At 39.1% G+C, this 21,513-nt stretch overlaps 2 protein-coding genes across 3 annotated transcripts; one reads left to right on the top strand and one right to left on the bottom strand.

The window, feature by feature from the left end:
* Nucleotides 1–1,335: 1,335 nt before the first annotated feature.
* sgo1 (shugoshin 1) lies at nucleotides 1,336–7,680 on the bottom strand. Of its 2 annotated transcripts, none has more exons than XM_053652355.1 (11): nucleotides 7,595–7,680; nucleotides 6,409–6,561; nucleotides 5,443–5,642; nucleotides 5,072–5,124; nucleotides 4,720–4,793; nucleotides 4,060–4,547; nucleotides 3,591–3,975; nucleotides 3,344–3,508; nucleotides 2,084–2,254; nucleotides 1,709–1,874; nucleotides 1,336–1,605 (listed from the first exon to the last, which is right to left on the bottom strand). In XM_053652355.1, exons 2-11 carry the CDS (start codon nucleotides 6,548–6,550, stop codon nucleotides 1,479–1,481), a joined length of 1,971 nt encoding a protein of 656 aa, XP_053508330.1. In that variant the 5' UTR covers nucleotides 6,551–6,561; nucleotides 7,595–7,680; the 3' UTR covers nucleotides 1,336–1,478. The 2 variants fall into 2 exon arrangements, with proteins under 2 accessions (XP_053508330.1, XP_053508323.1); XM_053652348.1 differs by having other exon boundaries at nucleotides 7,591–7,657.
* An 11,743-nt stretch (nucleotides 7,681–19,423) lies between these two features.
* LOC128624739 (integumentary mucin C.1-like) lies at nucleotides 19,424–21,129 on the top strand. Its single transcript, XM_053652422.1, has 2 exons — nucleotides 19,424–19,540; nucleotides 20,292–21,129. The coding sequence occupies exons 1-2, from the start codon at nucleotides 19,469–19,471 to the stop codon at nucleotides 20,724–20,726; spliced, it is 507 nt and encodes a 168-aa protein (XP_053508397.1). The 5' UTR covers nucleotides 19,424–19,468; the 3' UTR covers nucleotides 20,727–21,129.
* The last annotated feature ends 384 nt before the right edge of the window (nucleotides 21,130–21,513 follow it).

Raw genomic sequence — 21,513 nt, 5'->3', positions numbered from 1 at the left:
TAGTACACCAGTAATATTCCCTTCAACACAAACAGGTGGTGGTGGTGGCATTCATGCATGATCAGCCCAGTTAGGGAAAATGGAAGGTAATGGTGAGTGAAAAGGTACACCTACAATGCCTCATCAACAAGAGAAATGGGACCCACCTGTCGACCTGAAGCGCCTTTCTGACCACGAACAGCAGGTGGTGCAACAAATGCTCTATGTGTTATATGTGTTTGCCAAAGGCAGGCTATGTATAACAAATTCTATCTATAAATCTGTCATTACCAGGTTGAACATTCTGCATTATAAATGGGTTATTATGGGGAAATGCTGCTTTACCAAGGCAAGCAGGATGAAGGCAGTGTGATGCTCTGGGTAATGTTCTGCTGGGAAACCTTGGGTCCTGGCATTTATGTGGATGATACTTTGACACGTACCACCTACTTAAACATTGTTGCAGACCAAGTACACCCCTTCATGGCAATAGTATTCCTTAATGGCAGTGGCCTCTTTCAGCAGGGTAATGTACCCTGCCACACTGCAAAAAAATTGTTCTAGATGTTGGCATGGCCTGCAAATTCCCCAGATGCCAATCCGATCAAGCATCTGTGGGATGTGCTGGACAAACAAGTGCAATCCATGGAGACCCCACCTCACAATTTTATTAGGCAATATTAGTCAGGTTGTTTTAATGTTGTGGCTAATCACTGTTTGTATGTATGTATGTACATAATATGCTGATACCTAATCAGCATACTTATCTTATCAAAACACTGCTATTGTCATATTCATATCTATAGCTAGTTATTTTCCCCCAACTTCTCTATTACTGCTATCATGCCGCTGAAGCACTTTTATTTTCCTGTGACGGATTAATAATGATCTTTTTCATTTGTTAGGCTGAACATGTGACAAATTGAGAATGTTTATGACTTTAAGACCGACAGAGTACTTATTATTAAAATTTATCAATCGGCTGAACATTTTCTATGTGGATGGAGGAACTTGAGCTTAAATCAGTTTATGGAATTAATTCATTTTTATCCTTCTCATATTTTACTGGAGCATAATTATTTACTTCAAACAGAATAGTTGGAAAAGACTGTTAAGTGTAATGTTCAAGAGAACTGGGATATCCATCCATCAATCCATCTATCTACATATCTATCTAATCCTTCACCCCTGTTGGACAAGGGTTCATATTATTATTTACTTAATTTTTCTTTTGTTTAGGAGTAAGGCTACAAGAAAGAAATCATGATGTAATTTTTTCCCCAACCCAAGGAATTACAATGCTCTGTTTATCTATCTCTGTTTCTATTTTTTAGAAGCAAACATTTCTGAATGTGATTCATTAAAAACACAAACTTTATTTTACATGGTTTGTCATTAAAATGAGTTAACACACAATTTCATATTTACACAGTAAAGATGATTTAAAAGTTGTAATGCAGGAGCGGGTACAAGTCAGAGCTTTATGACGGTTAAACGGTTCAGCGACAGCCAACGAATGACTCGTTGTATTTCTCCATGGCTTTAAGGGAACGCCGAGATTTCTGCTTGAAGATGGGAGAGCGCAGGAAACGTGTGTCTGTGAACTTATCTCCACGCCGCAACTTCCTGAGTGAAAAGAATGCAACAACAAAAAAGAGTAAGAAAAACACCAGGAAGATAAAATATATATTAAACGCATAATGTAAATAGGGAAAGAGGAGGGGCTTACGAGCTGATTGACGGTTCCTTATAGCTGACGCTGCTTGTGCAGCGTCTCTTGCGGCTGAGGACAGGGGTGGAGTCCCGGGCTGGCAGAGGTGCCTGATAGGCTGCAGGGGAGAGATTTGTCACGTCACTCAAAGCCAAGCCCAGACAGGAACGAACAATGAGACCACCTGCAAAGACAATGTGCATGAAGGAAACAGAGAAACGTTATCCAAAAGAAACAAAAGTGCAAAAAACAAAAAACATAATACACCACAGGATAGTTAGATAGAGAACTTGTGTGTGTGTGTGTACAGGTAAGGAACGTGTTGGTGCTCACAGGTTGTAGATGGTGTGTGAACTCACAAGAAATAGAAGATGAAAGAGTATGGAACGTTACCTTTTCTCCTCCTCGACTTGTCCATCACAATAGCCATGTTGTTCTCCTGCTCTGATGATTGATTCTGGCAATCTGTCAGTTCAAATAAAGGACTGTTAATCATCATAAGCTCCACCTCTGCAGCAGGGATGTCGGGTGGAGGAGACGACATTTCATTTCCAGATGCAGCAGCTGGAAAAAGAATATGGTTCCGTGTTAACCGCCGCTTCACAAATCCAGCAAACAATATGATGAACATTCACTCACTGACGTACAGGCAGGCAAACGGGAGATGAGAGGTAGACGAGAGGTGAGAGGCAGACGTACAGGCAGGCAGACAGATGGGAGGTGAGAGGCAGACATACAGACAGGCAGACAGAAGGGAGGTGAGAGGCAGACAGAAGGGAGGTGAGAGGCAGACAGAAGGGAGGTGAGAGGCAGACATACAGGCAGGCAGACGGGAAGTGAGAGGCAGACGTAGACAGGCAGGCAGACAGTAGGCGAGACGCAGACAGACAGACGGGAGGCGAGACGCAGACACACAGACAGACGGGAGGCGAGACGCAGACACACAGACAGACGGGAGGCGAGACGCAGACACACAGACAGACGGGAGGCGAGACGCAGACACACAGACAGACGGGAGGCGAGACGCAGACACACAGACAGACGGGAGGCGAGACGCAGACACACAGACAGACGGGAGGCGAGACGCAGACACACAGACAGACGGGAGGCGAGACGCAGACACACAGACAGACGGGAGGCGAGACGCAGACACACAGACAGACGGGAGGCGAGACGCAGACACACAGACAGACGGGAGGCGAGACGCAGACACACAGACAGACGGGAGGCGAGACGCAGACACACAGACAGACGGGAGGCGAGACGCAGACACACAGACAGACGGGAGGCGAGACGCAGACACACAGACAGACGGGAGGCGAGACGCAGACACACAGACAGACGGGAGGCGAGACGCAGACACACAGACAGACGGGAGGTGAGACGCAGACACACAGACAGACCGGAGGTGAGACGCAGACACACAGACAGACCGGAGGTGAGACGCAGACAGACAGACCGACCGGAGGTGAGACGCAGACATACAGACGGCAGGTGAGACACAGACAGACAGACGGCAGGTGAGACGCAGACAGACAGACGGCAGGTGAGACGCAGACAGACAGACCGGAGGTGAGATGCAGACAGACAGACGGCAGGTGAGACGCAGACATACAGACAGACAGAATGGAGGTGAGATGCAGATGAGGACACCTTCAGCACACTCTGGGCCTGAAGTTGACTGGCTGCACTTCTCAGCAGTCGGCGATAACAGAGACTCTGGGAACTGCAGGTCTGTAGCAGGGAATTGTGGGAGACGTAGTCCTCTGTGGAGCGACAGCGTGACGTCTGCAGCCTCCGAACATGTTTTGACGTTTCCTGTAAAGGAAACAGAATTAATTACATGAGCAGTCTTTAGGCAAATGACCACAACAGCAAAGCAAAAGATCTGGCAGCTCACCAGAGAGCTCTGGAACTTTGCGGTTCTGCTTTGATGCTGTGTTTTCCTTCCCTCTTGTCCGAGTGGACCTCCTCTTGGAGCGGGCACGGCGTGGTGGAGGACCATGAGTCCGTCTGAACTTCCTGTCTGGAATGTACGGGCTGTCGTCTGCATCCTGCTCTGTTTCTGAAGAGCTGGGGTCCTCATCTGCTGGGGCAGGAGAGGGCTTGGTGATTGGGGACGGCGGGGCTTCTGAGGCTTTGCCTGCTCCTCGGAAAGGCGTGATGTGGACAGCCTCTTCGCAGTCGAAGTCGAACGTGTCATTTCCTCCAAGTGAGGAGTTTAACCGTTCGCTGGGAGCAGGACCGCCTGCCGCCGTGCGACTCTTAGAGCGAGTACGTGGCTTCTACGGCAGGAAGCGGCAACAATATTTGTTAATATGTATAAGGCACTCAACAGAACAATAAAAGTGTGTTTCTTTGCATCTTACCTCCCAGGGTTTCTTCAGCGGTGCGCGCTCCACTTTGCGGCCTCGCTCCGGTTTGGTAGCCGACTGAGTCCCTTTCCTTTTTGTCTGCCTGGACACACAGCGCTGCAGTGGCTCCGGGGTCGAGTGTTGCATAGCTGCGCGATCCGAAAGATCAGAGTCCAGCGCCGCCCCGGACACATCAACAGAATCTGTCTGGAGCAACCTTTGACCCCAAGCTGTGGCATTTTCAGCGATAGCATCATGCTCAGCGATGTACGGTACAAAGCTAATATGTTCGGTAACACCTGTATCGAGGTGGAGCTCAGGATACTTGGCCGCATCGGGGTTCTGGGGCTCTACCTCTTCTGTCAGACAAGCATTCACAGAGGCAGGGCTAAACAGCGAGCTCCGCCTCCGCTCAGAGCGCTTCCGTCCATCTCGCCGACGGCGCATTCCGACAGTGGAAGGCAAAGAGGCCTCGTTATTACTGGATGCTCCGAGAGCTTCGTCTACAACAGAAACACAGCACATGTCAAAGGGGGAAGGAGGTGTGGCCTCTGGTCACACCTGCCCTAGTCAAAGAGGCATGGGATGGAGATACTGCTCATCAACACACGCACTCGCGCACACACACACCGATTCGTCCTGCATCTGAAACAACTCGGCCGGTTCATCACTCACCTTCATCCTGCTGTGTGAGAGACTTGAGGGTGCAGGACTCATCTTTCTGAGTGACAGCTTCAGCCTCTATGCCCCTGAACCGCACCAACATTACACACACACACACACACACACACACACACACACACACACACACGTTATATATAAATGTATAAAACTCAACAAAAGCTTTATATCCACATCCCTGTGAGCCAGCTGGGTTAAACATAGGAAATTTACCAACTCATAACTCATCAACTACAGAGACAACCAGTGAATATAATTCTGTAAATAGATTATTAAATATAATTACGAACGGCACATAGACAGAGGGATAACACTGAACGAGATCACACAGTTCCATCGTTATTACCTGGGACTGGTCGAGGAAATGAGGACTAACTTCAGCTCTTCTGCAGAGGATGTCTTACAGGAGAAATTAAAAAATAACGACAAGAAGAATAACAATGTAGTTAAAACATTAGGCATACAGTGAGAAAATAATCAGAAACCAGAATGACACTTTTATCTTTCTTTTGTCTAAAATACAATAAAAATAAATATTAAAAGGATTAAAATAAACAAAGGTATGAGAGGGAAAAAAATGTATTGAATTGAATTGTTTTTACTTGTGTGTGTGCAAAAAACAAAAACATACAAACAAACAAAAACACCAACTCTTGGGATTCATTCTTATAAACACGCCTCAAATTTTTTTCTAGCTTGCATCATTGCCTAACTCACCTGTGCACTTCTGGCCATGCCCCCTTCACACAGAGCCCTCTTCATCATCAGCAGGTGGAAGATCAGAGCCTGTCGTTCTCTCTTCAGCTGCAGTATGATCCCCTGTGCTTGCCGTACCTTCTCTCTCTCCGCCTGCAGAGCCAGGGCCAGCGCTTTGTTATTCACCTGCACGCTCTTCAGCACAAATGGCTTCACCGAGGCTGCACACAAACACACAGGAGTTAAGAACCATCTCCCCAGATCATCTGAGCTGTTGCTTTGCATTCTAACAGGATTAAAGCAACATGGGAAAGGATAAAAAAAAAAATAAAAAATCCATCCTTAACGAGTTGCATATTAATCTTTACATCTCCTACATTACCCACAATGCAATGCTGTTCGACTACCTGCTGTTAGCAGCACAGTGGGATTTACATGCCATTCAACTAAAACTAAAAGACTTTACTTAGAGTTTCCGACGGACTATTCAACTCCAAAATGGCTGCTCACAGCATCAGCCCAATTCTCTCCCGAAAGAGAACAATGTATTGGCGCTTGAGTCAGTCAAGCGCTCTCACCTCCTCCTTCTCCTCAGTACACTCAGCTCAAACATATTAGCTTCCTAAGCTTTAACTTTCACTCTAATACCACCATCAACACCATCTCCTACATCGCAGAGTCTGTGCCCTCGTATAGCTGCATTGCATTCTGGGACGTTGAGTCCAGTGTTTGCTCCACCATCCCCACTGCTTCTACTCTGGATTTCTCATTAATATGACCCTGAATATAACAGGAAAGACAAGAAGCTCATTTCTCAGCGAAAGCTGACCTTTATCACTTACGTTTGAGCAGAGGGAGGAAAAACACTCATGAAAATACAGCACAGAAGAAATAAATCGGCACTAAACCCATCACAAACATTTCAACGGAAACGTATTTAAAGTGTTTCAGGTTGGAGCTTCACGGTACTTCTGAAATCTAGGTTACCCGTGCTCTTCAGTTTGGAAAGTCCTCGATTCGCAGCACACGCGCTCGCCAGCCGCTTGGTCCGCTTCTCCTTCATCTTCTCCTTAATGTCGTCCAGACTCTGCTGGAACGTCTTCTTCTGCACAACCCGTTCGCGAACCATGGCTCACTGGGCTGTATGTGTACACACACACATTTTAACCCTGTTATGCGCTTAACAATGAGCAAAACAGCTAGTAAACAATAAGACTTATTAATTTAATCTCAATATAAAACAATTCAGTCATATAATTATATTACAATTAAAAGTAGATTTCTTTTCAGTTTTCAGAAGCATAAATGTCAGGTTCTCGATGACTAGATGTTCATCCTTGTCCCTAATCAATAGCAATATTACAGAGGAATTTCCCCCAAAATGTTATTTATTAAACAAGTTAAAAACATTTTAAAACAGAGCATTGCAAACAAAGACATTTTTCCAACCAACTGTTCTATAAAAGAAGTTCTCTAGTCTAGATAGTCAATAATGAAAAACATCGTTAATGTTATAATAATAATAAACTCTAACAACAATCTATAGAGTGGATTTGTGGGTTTATAAAACATGTAAACATGTGCATATTTAATTAAACAAAATCTAATTTGCATAAATAAACATATAATAAACTTCTTCAAAAGATCCTAAACAAAAACTTGTACATTAATTGTGATATCTGTTATATTATTATTTACATTGCTCTGTGCACCTGCAGTGTGTTGCATTAAAACCACCTGTTTTATTTTCTTTGTATATTTGTTATATATATATATATATATATATATATATATATATATATATATATATATATATATAAAACATGCATTCATACATATTCTGACTCACTAAACGGTGTGTAATTGATTTACACTATTGTAGCGCGCTACATATTTCATATTTTAACTAATCCACTCTTCTGCAGTGATATGTATTAAATCTCCAGCATGTGCGACAGATTAAATGGTGAAATTCAAGTCAATGGCGGAGAAAAGCGTTGTTCAGCTAACTGCTAGCTCCTGCTACACGTCCGCTGCTAACTAGCAAAGAATAACAAAAAGGCTACCTCCTCGGGACATTTATAACTTTGTCGCTTGTGAGTTTTAATTATTTCGCCTTATAACTTATATTAGTTACATTAGTTACTCAGAAATAAAAGGAAAACTCACGGACAGGCTTAACTTCCGTTACGTTGTTTTCCTCTCGGCGGACGTTGACATTCGAACTGTGCGCTGCGAGTTTTCTGATTGGTCAAACGCAAAGTCCTGCGTCATTTCCGCAAAGAGGTTGCAATGTTATGGCGCCCTCGCGGGGTAAGTGCAATATGAGCTAAATAGCACGAGTAGCCTCAGATTACAGTCTGGACGAGTATTTATTTGAAAGCTATTTATCAAACTGTATTCTTATTTTGTTCATTACTATATTACTTTCCCCTGGCACCTTTTTGTTTGTTTTGTTGTTTTTTCTTTTTATCTTTTCACTGTTTTATAAGTGATTTATACACATTTAACTGTCTAATATTTAATACGGGCAAGTAGGGCTGCACGATTATGGCCAAAATGATAATCCCAATTATTCTGATCAATATTGAGATCTCGATTATTTATCACGATTATTCATTGATTTTTGTGACAACATATTTTTATTGCACTTTCACATTCAAATAAACAGACCGCTGCTTTCACCTACATGTTTTGCTACATTTCTGCTAATGTACAGATCTTTGCATCAAATTCGACTGATCCTTAAAGTGCATCATCTCGTAGAAGCAAAATATAAATAAAATAGTACCCAAAATATAGTATAAGTAAAAATAAAAATGCCATCAAACAAATGAAAATATGTGATCAAATATAACAATATACAACCAAATGAAAACAATTCAGGCGAATGCAGAAAAGGCAATAACAATGTTAACAGGAGGAGAGATGAAAGATAGTTTCTTTTAGGAGCATTTGTGAACCTAATTACAAAAATTTAGGAGCACAGTTGAAGTTTTTTAATTTTATTATTATTATTATTATTATTAGAGATGGTAACATTAATGTGCCACAATATAACACACAAGTAGGCATGAGAAAACTTGAGCTGGTCAATTATGACAGAATTTAGGAACATAGTGTGAGCCAGGACTAATTAATTTACCTTCTGATAAACTAAATGTAATATTTTCAGTTAATTTCACAGACTGCATGCAAAAAAACCACTGTTAACCTGTTCCACCTTGTAAACAAATACAATAAACCTCAATGTTCAGTGTTTGCAGTCTGCTCCTCTTAAATATATTTAAAGCTACACTATTAGACATTTTCCACTGTCATGGTTCTGGGCTGGAGTCAGTTCTCGAACCGTTCTGTGTATATTGTGTATATATCTGAATAATCTCATATAGGATGTGATTGGGTGAGTTCATTTACCCGTCAGATGCAAAGTGCTTTAGTTTAATGGTGTTCATTAGGGGTGCACCGATCAGGATTTTTACGACTGAAACCGATCCAGATACCAAACTTTTTTTGTTTACACTTTAATCAGGAGGTCTATCATAAACAGTTAAATGCATGGGCATAACCACACATTCTTTGGGGGGGGGGGGGGGTGTCGTCGTGTCCCCCCCAGTGTTGAGGGAATACCAATCTGTCCCCCCAATATACAGTACAAAATATTTTCTATATGTCCCCATTTAATGAACCCTGCCAACGGATCTGTCTTTTCTTCATCTATTCTATTTATTTATGTATATTCCTTTTTAATATATTTCTGTTTGTTAAGGAAAATAGGTGTGTGCCTCCCCTCCAATTGTACGCTTGGTTGCACCCATACTCAACGCAAGTTCGTTGACATATTTTAGCAGCTCAGTCTGTAAGAAATGGAGACAGCAGCCAAGCGTAGAAAAGTGCAGCAGAGCATACAAGCTTTTTTTCAGACAGTAAGTAACTAGATACCTAAATAGTAGGTAACCTTAGCTTAGTATAGAAGGCATCATACCATGGCTTGGTTTGCTCGTCATTTAACTTCTGATATTTGCACACCTACGAAGTAGGCTAGGCTAACGTCAGTTCCAGTTTTTGACCATTAATGTTACATTCACTTGCATATCCTCCCTCCGAGTTTGTTGGACCCCACCAATGTCCACACCATGGTTACGCCCTTGGGTAAATGTAAGCTCTCTGCTCATGGTCACTGTTAATTGAATTAAAATAATAGCAATGAGAAATACTGTTGGATAATTGATAAATAAACATGCATAAAATATTTATTTTTAAATATCTTAAACAATAAAGAGTCCTAATTAAAAGTAGACTAACACAAGCATGATCCATATTAGGAAAAAGGCTAATAGTTTTCTAAGGAAATAGCGAACTAAGCTTAATGTCAAATTGATATTAAATACAACCCATAGTAATTAAACATTATTTCATTTCTCTTTTTGTTTATATTTTATGAAGTTATTATAATAGCTATTTTTTTTTCTATATTTGTCGATGCATTTTGGACTTCCTGTAGTTTTTATCCCGATTGTATTATACAACTCCGAACAGGTCACTCACACCGGTGTGAATAAATATTTATTCACAGTCGCACAAAGTACTTCAGTCGCAAACGCGAGTGAAATGGTCTCACTGTAGAGCCCTGAGTTTATCTGCAAAGTTTTTTCCAGTTCGGCGTGATGACGTTTAATGTCCCCGACAACCTCTGTAGTGCCATTTAGCATCGTGATTTCCCCTTGCGCAAGCGCTGGAGCTCGCAGCGAAACTGGCTTCTCGAGCGCTAAAATGCCAAACCCATTTCCGGGTTTGGCATTACAAAATGACATCATCCCTGCGCCGCTCTGTTTGATTGGCTGTAAGTGTAGGAAGCGCTTGATTTGATCTGCAGCGGAGTTTTCTATGAGCGGAGACTGAAAACCCCATTAGCATTGATGTTATAGTTATCAATTCTATATTTAAAACAAAATTATATAATGATTTAATTCCTTTATTTAATTATCATCCCTTTAATCTTTTTCTGTCCAAGACGCATTTCCGCAATAATTAACTTCGTAAATGTAGCAAAACATCTATTTTAATGTTTACAAATTTTAAATTACATTTACACAACCGTCATTTGCGTTATATTACAATGACACTAACTCATTTTAAAAAAAAAAAAAAAGGGTTAGCACTGCCGAGGGGTCTTACAAGACAGCAATCGTTTACTTCCTCGTTCCAAACCAGTCCAAAGCCTCACAATCCTCAACACCATTAAACTGTGCGGTATCATGAACCAATAAACGTAGAGGTGTGTCACCGCACCCCATCGTCTAAACTGCACTACTTGAATAGCATAGAAAAGCACCATATACAGTATCTCACAAAAGTGAGTACACCCCTCACATTTTTGTAAATATTTGATTATATCTTTTCATGTGACAACACTGAAGAAATAACACTTTGCTACAATGTAGAGTAGTGAGTGTACAGCTTGTGTAACAGTGTAAATTTGCTGTCCCCTCAAAATAACTCAACACACAGCAATTAATGACTAAACCGCTGGCAACAAAAGTGAGTACACCCCAAAGTGAAAATGTCCAAATTGGGCCCAAAGTGTCAATATTTTGTGTGGCCACCATTATTTTCCTGCACTGCCTTAACCCTCTTGGGCATGGAGTTCACCAGAGCATCACAGGTTGCCACTGGAGTCCTCTTCCACTCCTCCATGATGACATCACTGAGCTGGTGGATGTTGGAGACCTTGTGCTCCTCTACCTTCCATTTGAGGCTGCCCCCAGATGCTCAATAGGGTTTAGTCCATCACCTTCACCCTCAGCTTCTTTAGCAAGGCAGTGGTCATCTTGGAGGTGTGTTTGGGGTCGTTATCATGCTGGAATACTGCCCTGTGGCCCACTCTCCAAAGGGAGGGGATCATGCTCTGCTTCAGTATGTCACATACATGTTGGCATTCATGGTTCCCTCAATGAACTGTAGCTCCCCAGTGCCGGCAGCACTCATGCAGCCCCAGACCATGACACTCCCACCACCATGCTTGACTGTAGGCAAGACACACTTGTCTTTGTACTCCACACCTGGTTGCCGCCACACATGCTTGACACCATCTAAACCAAATAAGTTTATCTTGGTCTCATCAGACCACAGGACATGGTTCCAGTAATCCATGTCCTTAGTCTGCTTGTCTTCAGCAAACTGTTTGCGGGCTTTCTTGTGCATCATCTTTAGAAGAGGCTTCCTTCTGGGGCGGCAGCCATGCAGACCAATTTGATGCAGCGTGCGGCGTATAGTCTGAGCACTGACAGGCTGACCCCCCACCCCTTCAACCTCTGCAGCAATGCTGGCAGCACTCATACCTCTATTTCCCAAACACAAGCTCTGGATATGACCCTGAGAACGTGCACTCAACAACATACAGATCAAAAACAATGATAAAACAATGATTTATTTTGTTTGTACAGCTTTATTGAACAAATTAATACATTACATAATAAATGTTTTGCTCCTTATTAACCTCTGGTGTGTCAAATGGGATTTATTAGAGTCCTATTTTTATTACTGTATTTATTATTATAATAAGTCAGTAAAAAGCCCTGAAATTTAGATAAAACAGGTACATCTTTAAAAAAGTCTATAAATACCAAAAAGTGTCTGTATACTGTTGTTATATTTATTATTATTATTATTATTATTATTATTATTATTATTATTGTTTTATTTAGTGATTGTAATAGTGTTCACATCAATTAGAGCTGTTAATAACTAAGATCCTATCAGTATATCAGGGATAGATTAAACATGTATAGGGGTGCAGTGGTGGCTTAGTGGTTAAGGGTTACTGGGTTACTGATCGGAAGGTTGGGGGTTCAAGCCCGTGAGGGCCCTTGAGCAAGGTCCTTAACCCTCTCTGCTCCAGGGGCGCTGTATCATGGCTGACCCTGCGCTCTGACCCCAGCTTCCTGACAGGCTGGGGTATGCCTATCATGTGCTCTAATGCATATGTGACCAATAAAGACTCATTAGATGTTGAGTTTCAGGTAGAACAGGTATGATGTATTATTTTATTTTATTTTATTTTATTTTATTTTATCTCTTTGCTGTTACATTTAAATGTATATATGTAGTTTAATATATACATATAATATAAATATGATGTGGAATCAATAAATTAATGTTTTAAAAAGTGTTTTTACTTTTTATTTCATTTAAATAATTTAATTATTTTTTTATACACACTTGTACTGATTTTCACTCATAGTAATGACATCAAATCTGATTTGAAATTACAGCCTGCCTGCATATTCTCTGTTACTCTGAAACCTTCATTATTATTAATATTATTAAAAGAAATAACTGTAAGGAAGTGCAGGTTGTCATGTTGTCGGTTAGAGTCCCGGAATAAGTGTTGTATTGTTTCCCTCACATCTGAGCGCTTTTCTGCCATTACCAGTTTTTCAGCATTTCTGTCACCAGCATCTTACATTTCATTTTTGTTGCGTGTGTGTAAACAAAGCAGATTCCTTATACATGAGTCTCATATTAACATATTGCATCATGTGAGTGGAAAGTTTTTATGAACCAGGAACTAAAAGCTGAATGCTGCTTTGAAATTTAAGAGGGAATAATTCTCTCATATTCAGTGACATTTGCCCTTTATATCTGTTTTATTGGGACTCTGAAGGCACTGTCACCTTTATTTTAAACCAAAGCTTCCTGATACCAATGAGGAACTGTTTGTGTTTCTGATAAAGTTTAACCATTCTACCCAGGCAGGAGTAATTCATCTCTTTATTAGGGGCCAAGAACCAAAGGTGTGTAGGCACCTTTTGTATCCGTTAGTTTTCTCTTCTTCTTCTTATTTTTCTTCTTCTTTTTCTTTTTCTTCTTCTTCTACTTCTTCTTCTTCACCACTGGGAGTGTATGGCAGCCCTATGAACGGTAAGTAGGAAAATGATGAAATTTGGTACACTCATAGAAATCACCATAAGTAGTATCTGGACCAATTATGGGCTCTCTAGAACCAACTGTATAGCACCACCACTAAGTTCAAAGATTCACTTTTCAAATGGTTAGAATTGTTGAACACTTTGTCCTAGAGAAAAGAAATTTAGTTCATCAGATTACTCTCCTCATGCTGATCACAATCCATATCTTACATTAAGACTCCACCCATTACAGTATTCACCATTTTGAAATGTACACTATTCAGCTTTGTTCTTTACTCCACGTTCCTCGTTTTGCCCAATTCTTACCAAAATTGTCTGAGATGATCAGTGGACAGAGCCTCACAAATTTTGATATTCATATTTGTTCAGAAGTTATGATTCAGTATCTGTTAACATTCTAACTAATGCTTTTGTGTGCTTGTTCTCACCTTGGAAGCTCTCCTCATCATCAAAACAAATGTGCTTTCTCTGTGTGGCACACTGTGACAAATGACAAGCTTCAGTTCTAAAGGACCTGGGTTCAGTTTCCATGTGTTCTTAAAAGTGTCTGTAATCTTGTGTCATTCGGTTCCTTTCTTTTGTGGCTCATCATTGCAATAAACTTTCAACCTTTTGTTATGTAAATAAATGCCTCTGGTCTGTTCATTTCCTGTTCAATCTTATTCTCAGCTGTGTTTCTGAACCTATCTTTTATTAATTCATTTACATTCTATTTCTCCTCTTCATGTTCTTCAGGCTCTAAATCGCGCTTGATGTGCCTTAGCTGCTTGGCTCCTTTAAACGCTGCTTTCAGCTTAATTAATTTGTTTATTAATTTGTTTATTTGTTTGTTTCTCCAGGAACAAGTGTTGTATTATTTCCTTCACATTTGAGCACTTTTCTGCCATTACCAGTTTTTCAGCATTTTTGTCACCAGCATCTTACATTTCATTTTTGTTGCATGAGTGTAAAAAAAGCAGATTCCTAATGCACCAGTCTCATATTAACATATCACATCATGTGAGTGGAAAGTTTTCATGCACCAGGAACTAAAAGCTGAATGCTGCTTTGAAATTTAAAAGAGGGAATAATTATCTCATAATCAGTGACACATGCCCTTTAAATCTGTTTTATTGGGAAGCTGCAGGCACTGTCGCTTTTATTTTAAACCAAAGCTTCCTGATAACAACGAGGAACTGTTTGTGTTTCTGATAAAGTTTAACCATTCTACCCACATAGGGGTAAATAATCACTTTATTTGTTTGTTTGTTTATATTTCACATTGACAGTCAAACCATATCATTTTCCAAAAAAATAAAAACAGTATATGAAACCTGTCCCTGTGTGTGTCATATATATGAGATATGTCCTGTTCTGGAGGTCCTATAAAACATACACACACACACACACACACACACACACACACACACACTTTCAGAGAAGAGAAACACAAGCTAAACTCTCTCAGAACATTTTGAACACTTTTCTGGGTTATTCAGTTTGTCTCTCTTTGGGTTGGGAAATTTGTAGAAATATATGTAGATATTTGGGTTGGGTTCTATGTAGAAACTTACAACGCAGTGTATCCCTATCAAAAAGGGACATGACATTTTTTTTTTCTTATTAACTTGAAGAGAGAGAAAAAGAGAGGCTGGCAAGGGGAACCACTTTTTTTTATATAGCTGCTATAATGTACATGAGTAACTTGTTTTGAAACATTACAGATAAAAAGTAGCATGTGACATTCTATAATAATAAAAACAGCAAATTGCTGTGGAATAAACCACATTATGTGCTGTTATGGGAAAATAATCAGCTTCAGGGCGGTGACAGTACTTACTGTTATGTTTTATAACTTGTGTAATAAAATTAAATACATGCCAACCCATCACAATTCACGGCCATCCTGCGCCCACTTAATGAGTCAGCTGTAATATCATCACTTCCTGTGTGTGGAGATCAGCGAAACCTGCGTACAGATTTCACAAAACGCACAAGTTTCTGCTAAGATTCTGTTGAGGAAAAGTGATAATAGGGGAATGCGGGAGAGATGAGTGCAAAGGAACGATGTCAGCATCTCAGGGTTTCCCAGACTGACACATACTGTTTTTGGCCTGTTACCATTTCTGCTGAATGAAAAATTCAATTAAATTTTATTTATATAGCACGTTCAACAATAGACATAAATTAAAATTTTAAATTGAAGTTTTTTTAAACAATAAATGAAATAAATTGACAAGTGTGACCACATGGGTTTATTTAAGTGAAATGACTTCTAATATTTTAGTGCAGTATTTAATATAAACTGAATAAAATCTGTCTTGGCAACCTTTTGTGCATTGAGATCACTGGTAAAAAACGAAAACTCTTATTTTTGATTTGTATACTGTATTTGTTCTTCAATGGTTCTTTACAGCACCATAGGTTCTGCAGTAAAACCTTCTTCTTGTCAAGAACCATTTTTCATTGTATAGGGTTCTTGAGTTGGACTATATGGTTCTTTGGAGATTAAAGAAGTTCTTTATATTTCATTATAGGTTATTCAGAGCTGTGTATTGGCTCTTCAAGGTGTCATCCTTTAACAATGAATCCTATAGATTTCTTTGTGGGACTGGAAAATGTTCTCCCGGCATCACTCTTAAGAACCATACTTTGGTTCCAAAAAGCACTAACTATGTTATATATTTATTTATTTATTTTGAAAACTTACAGTGTAACATGGTTCTTTGTGGCACTGCTGTGAAGAACCATTTGTTGGTTCTTTAAAGCATCAGTAAATATGGTTCTCTAAAGAACTTGAAGGTTCTTTGTGCAACTTTAAAGGGTTCTCCTATGGCATCAGGCTGGAAAAGCCTTTTTGGTTCTAACTGGAACCTTTATTTTCAAGAGTGGTGATCTTGTTTTAAAACATGTTTCGGCAGAAATGTATAAAGTTATCCCTAATGAGCAAGTCAGAGGTGATGGTGGTGAGGAAAAACACCCTGAGATGACATGAGGAAGAAAACTTGAGAGGAACCAGACTCAAAAGGAAACACAACCTAATCTAGGTGACACTGGATAGTGTGAATATAAATTATTTCCTTTCTATAACTGTACACTATATAGTCAAAAAGTGCTAAGTGTGTTAAAAGGAATTTGAGTATGAGCATCATTAGAATGCTTAGGGTTAAGGAATACAGCAAACGTATAACACACATTATGTATAAAAATATAGCAAACCATATGATCCTAATGGAAAAGACCTTCAAACCCCTGAGTGTAATTATGTGTTTATTAATTTATTAATTTAGAAGGAAAAGGGAAAAACCATGTTGTCTTATAAACTCCATAATCATCACCTTCTGACCAATCAGAATCCAGAACTCAAAAGCGCTGTGATGTTGAAAGCTGCCAAACAAATAACTGTAAAGACAGTGAACACAGAGAGTTTCTGTGTGTGTGTGTGTGTGTGTGTGTGTGTGTGTGAGGAGATACTGTGAATAGGTGTGTGTGAAAGGAAAATAAGTTTCTTTTCCAGCTTTGAGGAAATGAAACTTACACTGTACTTTTATCAGTAAGAAGCCAGACCGCAGTGTATGGCTGGGTGATATGATAATGTAATGTATATATAATCATTTCACAAGTTCAAGATGTGAGCAAAAGTTTGTACACCCTTATCACAAAATGAAGAGGAGGAACAACTAGAAAAACCCAAAACATTTCAGTGTATTTCTTGGAATCGATCATTCAGAGCATGACTTTTAATAACAAAGTCATGCCCTGACTTTGTTATGCCCAATGCCCAATTTTTTAATAACAAACAAACTTTTACAAATATTTTTCTCCTGATACTTTGTTATTTTTGTTTGTTCTTTTTTAATTATTAGGATTTTGCAGATAAATTGTAAAATAGATGTGATTCAGAAAACCATGAGGAGGTAAAACTGTCACACTGACTGATTAGCTGCGATGAACTAAGTAGCCGATTAGATGTTACAATGTAATTATTATTATTTTTTTTGGTTTAAAGTGTTGTCTAATTTTCCTTCTAAATATACATTTCTGTAAATTTTTAAAGTTTTTTTGTTTAAAATGCAGCACTAGCACTACGGCTTTGCTTGGAATTTCATAGTAAATAGCATGATATATATCATGTATCCTGAAAACATCTCTCTGTATCATGTTATAAGATAATATTTCCATATCGCTCAGCCTTAACTCACTATGATGTAAGCATTAAGGCACACAAATGAACGTTTTATAAACCTGGCGTGGTAGAGTTTATCAGATCCTGTTCCACAGTAACACTGTGTTTATGAGCAGATTTTATTCCTCATAAAGCTGGAAGGCTTTATTAAAGAAAGGGAACTGTACACTGTCTGTTTAACCACAAGCATATATTTTGTTTAAATATCTGCCTCAAACCCACATTCAGGAGAAAGTACTGATATATGAATAATCTTATTATTTCTCTTTTTTCATCCTAACTAAATAAAAACAATTGTTCATTTGGTTTGGCAACATATACATTTATTAAATAATTGATAAATGAGGCATATTTTGTGTAGCTTGGACATCTTGGACAACTAGCATCATCACTGTTCATAATCTCTAGTGTGGTTTGGTACACTCTGACCTCCTATGCCCCACCCACTATGCCCCGCCCCACAGTTTAATGGTGTCATTTTATCAGAAAGAATGCATGACAGTAAAATTCCACTTTGAGAGACAGAAATCAAGTCACATTTTTCTTCTCTAATGTGACATATTTATAAGTTTTTATCAATGATATCTGATCAGGGGGAGGAGCTAAATGTAACATCAAACTATTGGTTAACATTATTTTTTTATCCACCTGCCGGTGTGTGGATGGTGATGTAGTAAAAATTCAATAAGACATGAAGAAAGAGGCAGCATTTTGATGGAAGATTATAAAAATGAACGATGTGGTATTACTCCTCCATCCTATGCCCCACCCTATGCCCCACCCTTCAAAAGTTGTGTACAAACTGACCAAGGATACAAACTAAAATGTACAGAGAAACCGGAAAGTGTAAACTCCTCTGTCCTGAAGACTTTATGAAGCACTGTGACCATTACAAAGTGCTGACACTGGATACTCCTTCCATAAATGTTAAATCAACATCTCCTAACAAAAAACTTTACCACATCAACAATTACACATTTTTCATTTTTAAACAACAAGCAACAACACTTAAAAAACATTAATTATTAGTTTTAGATTATATGCAGTGTCCACTATATGAGTCCCTGTGAATGAGCTGTTACTATAGAAACCATAACGTATTAGAACGAGCGCATTAATATAAACCTATCTGTCGTACAAAAATAATACACACCTTCTGACCAATCAGATTTGAGAATTGCATCACACTGTGGTATAAAAAACATTTCTTGTTGTATAAAAACATTTCTAATAGCAAATATGTCACAACTGGAATTAGGTGTGTGTTTGTTGTTTTGGTGAATCCTTTAATGTATGAGAAAGAGAGCATCCTGAGAGACAATTTTGAGCAGCGACATGTGACCTGACGGTCAGAGAGATAAACAAGTAAATAGTTCATCACCGATCCTGAGTGCACAAGGGAACTCATTGTTAATGACGATTATCTGATCCACTTGTTAGACTCAACTGCACGTCCTGTCCTGTTCAGCTGGTATTTCCTCTAGTGAGAGTTCCTGCAGAAGTTTATTACTCTGAACTTGCGAGGGCATCATCAGCCACAAATTATAATTTAATACTAAAAGCAGTCCACTACAATAATACTGTAATATATATAATTTATTATTATTGTAATGTTTTGGATAGTTCCTAAGTTCTTGAATATTATACATCTGTGTTTAAGTCTTTAAATAATTATCTGTACAGTCTTTTCTATTTATGATCCACCAAACTCAACTCTGTGTGCCATTATTATCCATGATGCTCAATCATTTGCTTAGCTCTCACCCTCGCCAAGTTCGTTGAGAACAAAGAGCTACCGCTCTTCAGAGAGCCGAGTCCAGACCAAGGACGATGATAATGATGGAGATAGGATAGGGATGATGCTGCACCTCGAGCATTTCATTAACACAGCTATAAAATGGTGCAATGCAGAGGCGGGTGTCAGGGTAGAAAACGAGCCAGCAAGGTCCTTATGGTCCCATCTAGAGACATCATGAGATGCTTAGCTGTTCACATTGTTTATCTGCTGGTGCTGCAAGCTAAGGTGAGTAATAATGGATGTTACACAATAGGAAACCATATTTGGAGCAAAATTCATGGCTGAAGTTAAAGTTCATGGTTACATTTAAAGTTAGAGAAAATGTTTGTACTTGCTTTGTTTTTCATGCAAAGAAATCTGTACTGTACTGAAAAAAAAATCCTGTTAAATGTATGGTAAAAAAAACTATTACCTGTTGTTAGCAGAAATCTACTGTAAAAAAAAAAAAAAAAAAAGAAAAAAAACCCACAGAAACACAGAAATGTATACTGGTTTACAGTACTCTTTAAAAAAATCATTAAAATCTACAATAAAATCAGGTTACTGGAACAGTACTGTAAAAAATATAGTAGGGATGTTTTTTAACAGTATAGCATCACTTTTCACAATTAAATGAGGTTCTATTTACATGTAAATTTAATAAATGCATTTCATTCTGTAGAAATTGCCATACATCTGTGAATGTTATTTTTTTAAATCATGTGCATTTTATCAGCTTAAGACTGTTTGTTTAAAGACATTTTCTGTAAAAATAAATACATAAATAAATAATAATAAAAAAACCCCTACATGATTCTGTTATGTAAGTAATAGATAATGTTAAGTACAGCAGGCCTAGGAATGATTTTGGCTGCTAACATTTCTTTTTAGAACTTATACACACCTGAACAGGTCATGCCCACCTAAGACGAACCCAGAGCAACTTTTTACAAACCTTTGATATATTTTGTTCATCTGTTTCTCCGTCTCTCAACAGCATGTTTGCGGAGACTGTACCACATGTATTGCGACAGCCACTGGGCAAAGCTCTGACTCCTGGACTCCAACCTCTACCTCAACCATGTCAAATCTCATCACTGTCAATGAGTCCATAACATCCAGCAACACCACCAGCATCAGCTTCAAAGCTACAACCAACCAAAACCAGCACAGCTCATCTCAAACCCCAAACCCCACCACAGGAACCTCAGTGCACTATCTGCTGACCTCCACTGGAACCCTGCCATCCAGTGTTCCTCCAACTATCACCACCAACACCACCAACACCACCATTAACACCATCAGTTCTTCTAAAAACAGTACCATTTTGTTTCAGAATCCTCTTCACAGCAGCACCACTTCCTATTTCCTCAGTCGGGTTCTTGTCAGGTTCTTGCTCTGCCCTGTTCTCATTTCAGCAACAGTGCCATAAGGTTCCTCCACAAAGACAAGCTGAGGAATCCTCTATGTTTCTGGCTTTTTCTGGACTTTATTCCTTAAATACTTTACACATTACTTTCAGATTGTTCTAAAAGTTGAAATACAACACAAAGCCATGAGAAAGAATTTTAGATTGAATAAATACAACACTGTCATGAAAGCCAGAACAGAGACCTACATGTTAAGTGTCTGAGCACGATGCGTGCTGTGTGTACGGTTCTTAGACCAGGGCTGGAGCAATGATATGAACTTTTAGTTTTATTTTACCTTTATTCTCTGTAGGTTTTTTGTCTTTTATACAATTGCTATATCTTTAGACATTTTTTTCTATTTGTATTTCTAGATGTTGCATGATATAAATTTATGACATATTTTCTACTTTATTAGAATTACTTATTTTTCATTTTGCCTATTTTTAATAAAAGTTTTATAGATTTTATTTTCATTCATCTTTTTGATATTGTTCTATTCTACACTTATTCTTTATAAATTTATATCTATTGAGTCTATATATTTAGTTTTTATTTTATATTGTCTTCTACACCACAATCTTGTCCATCTAAAGAAGTGAAGACTCAGCACTCAATGTCAAAACACTCATATCCTGATTTTAGGCCTAAACTTTTCTCACACTGGCTTTAACACATGATCATTGGTGTGCTGATTCAGCTCCTTCCCATGGGTGAAGGAGAAATGGGCGGTGTGCTGTAATATAAGTGAAGCCTCCATTAGTGCTGAGCAAGTCCAGAGAAATCAGAACCTGAGATCACACACATCCA

This window comes from Ictalurus furcatus, chromosome 2 (assembly GCF_023375685.1).
Source record: "Ictalurus furcatus strain D&B chromosome 2, Billie_1.0, whole genome shotgun sequence".
Lineage (NCBI taxonomy): Eukaryota > Metazoa > Chordata > Actinopteri > Siluriformes > Ictaluridae > Ictalurus > Ictalurus furcatus.
Note: the sequence above shows the minus strand (reverse complement) of the source record. Positions and strands in the feature narration are given on the sequence as shown.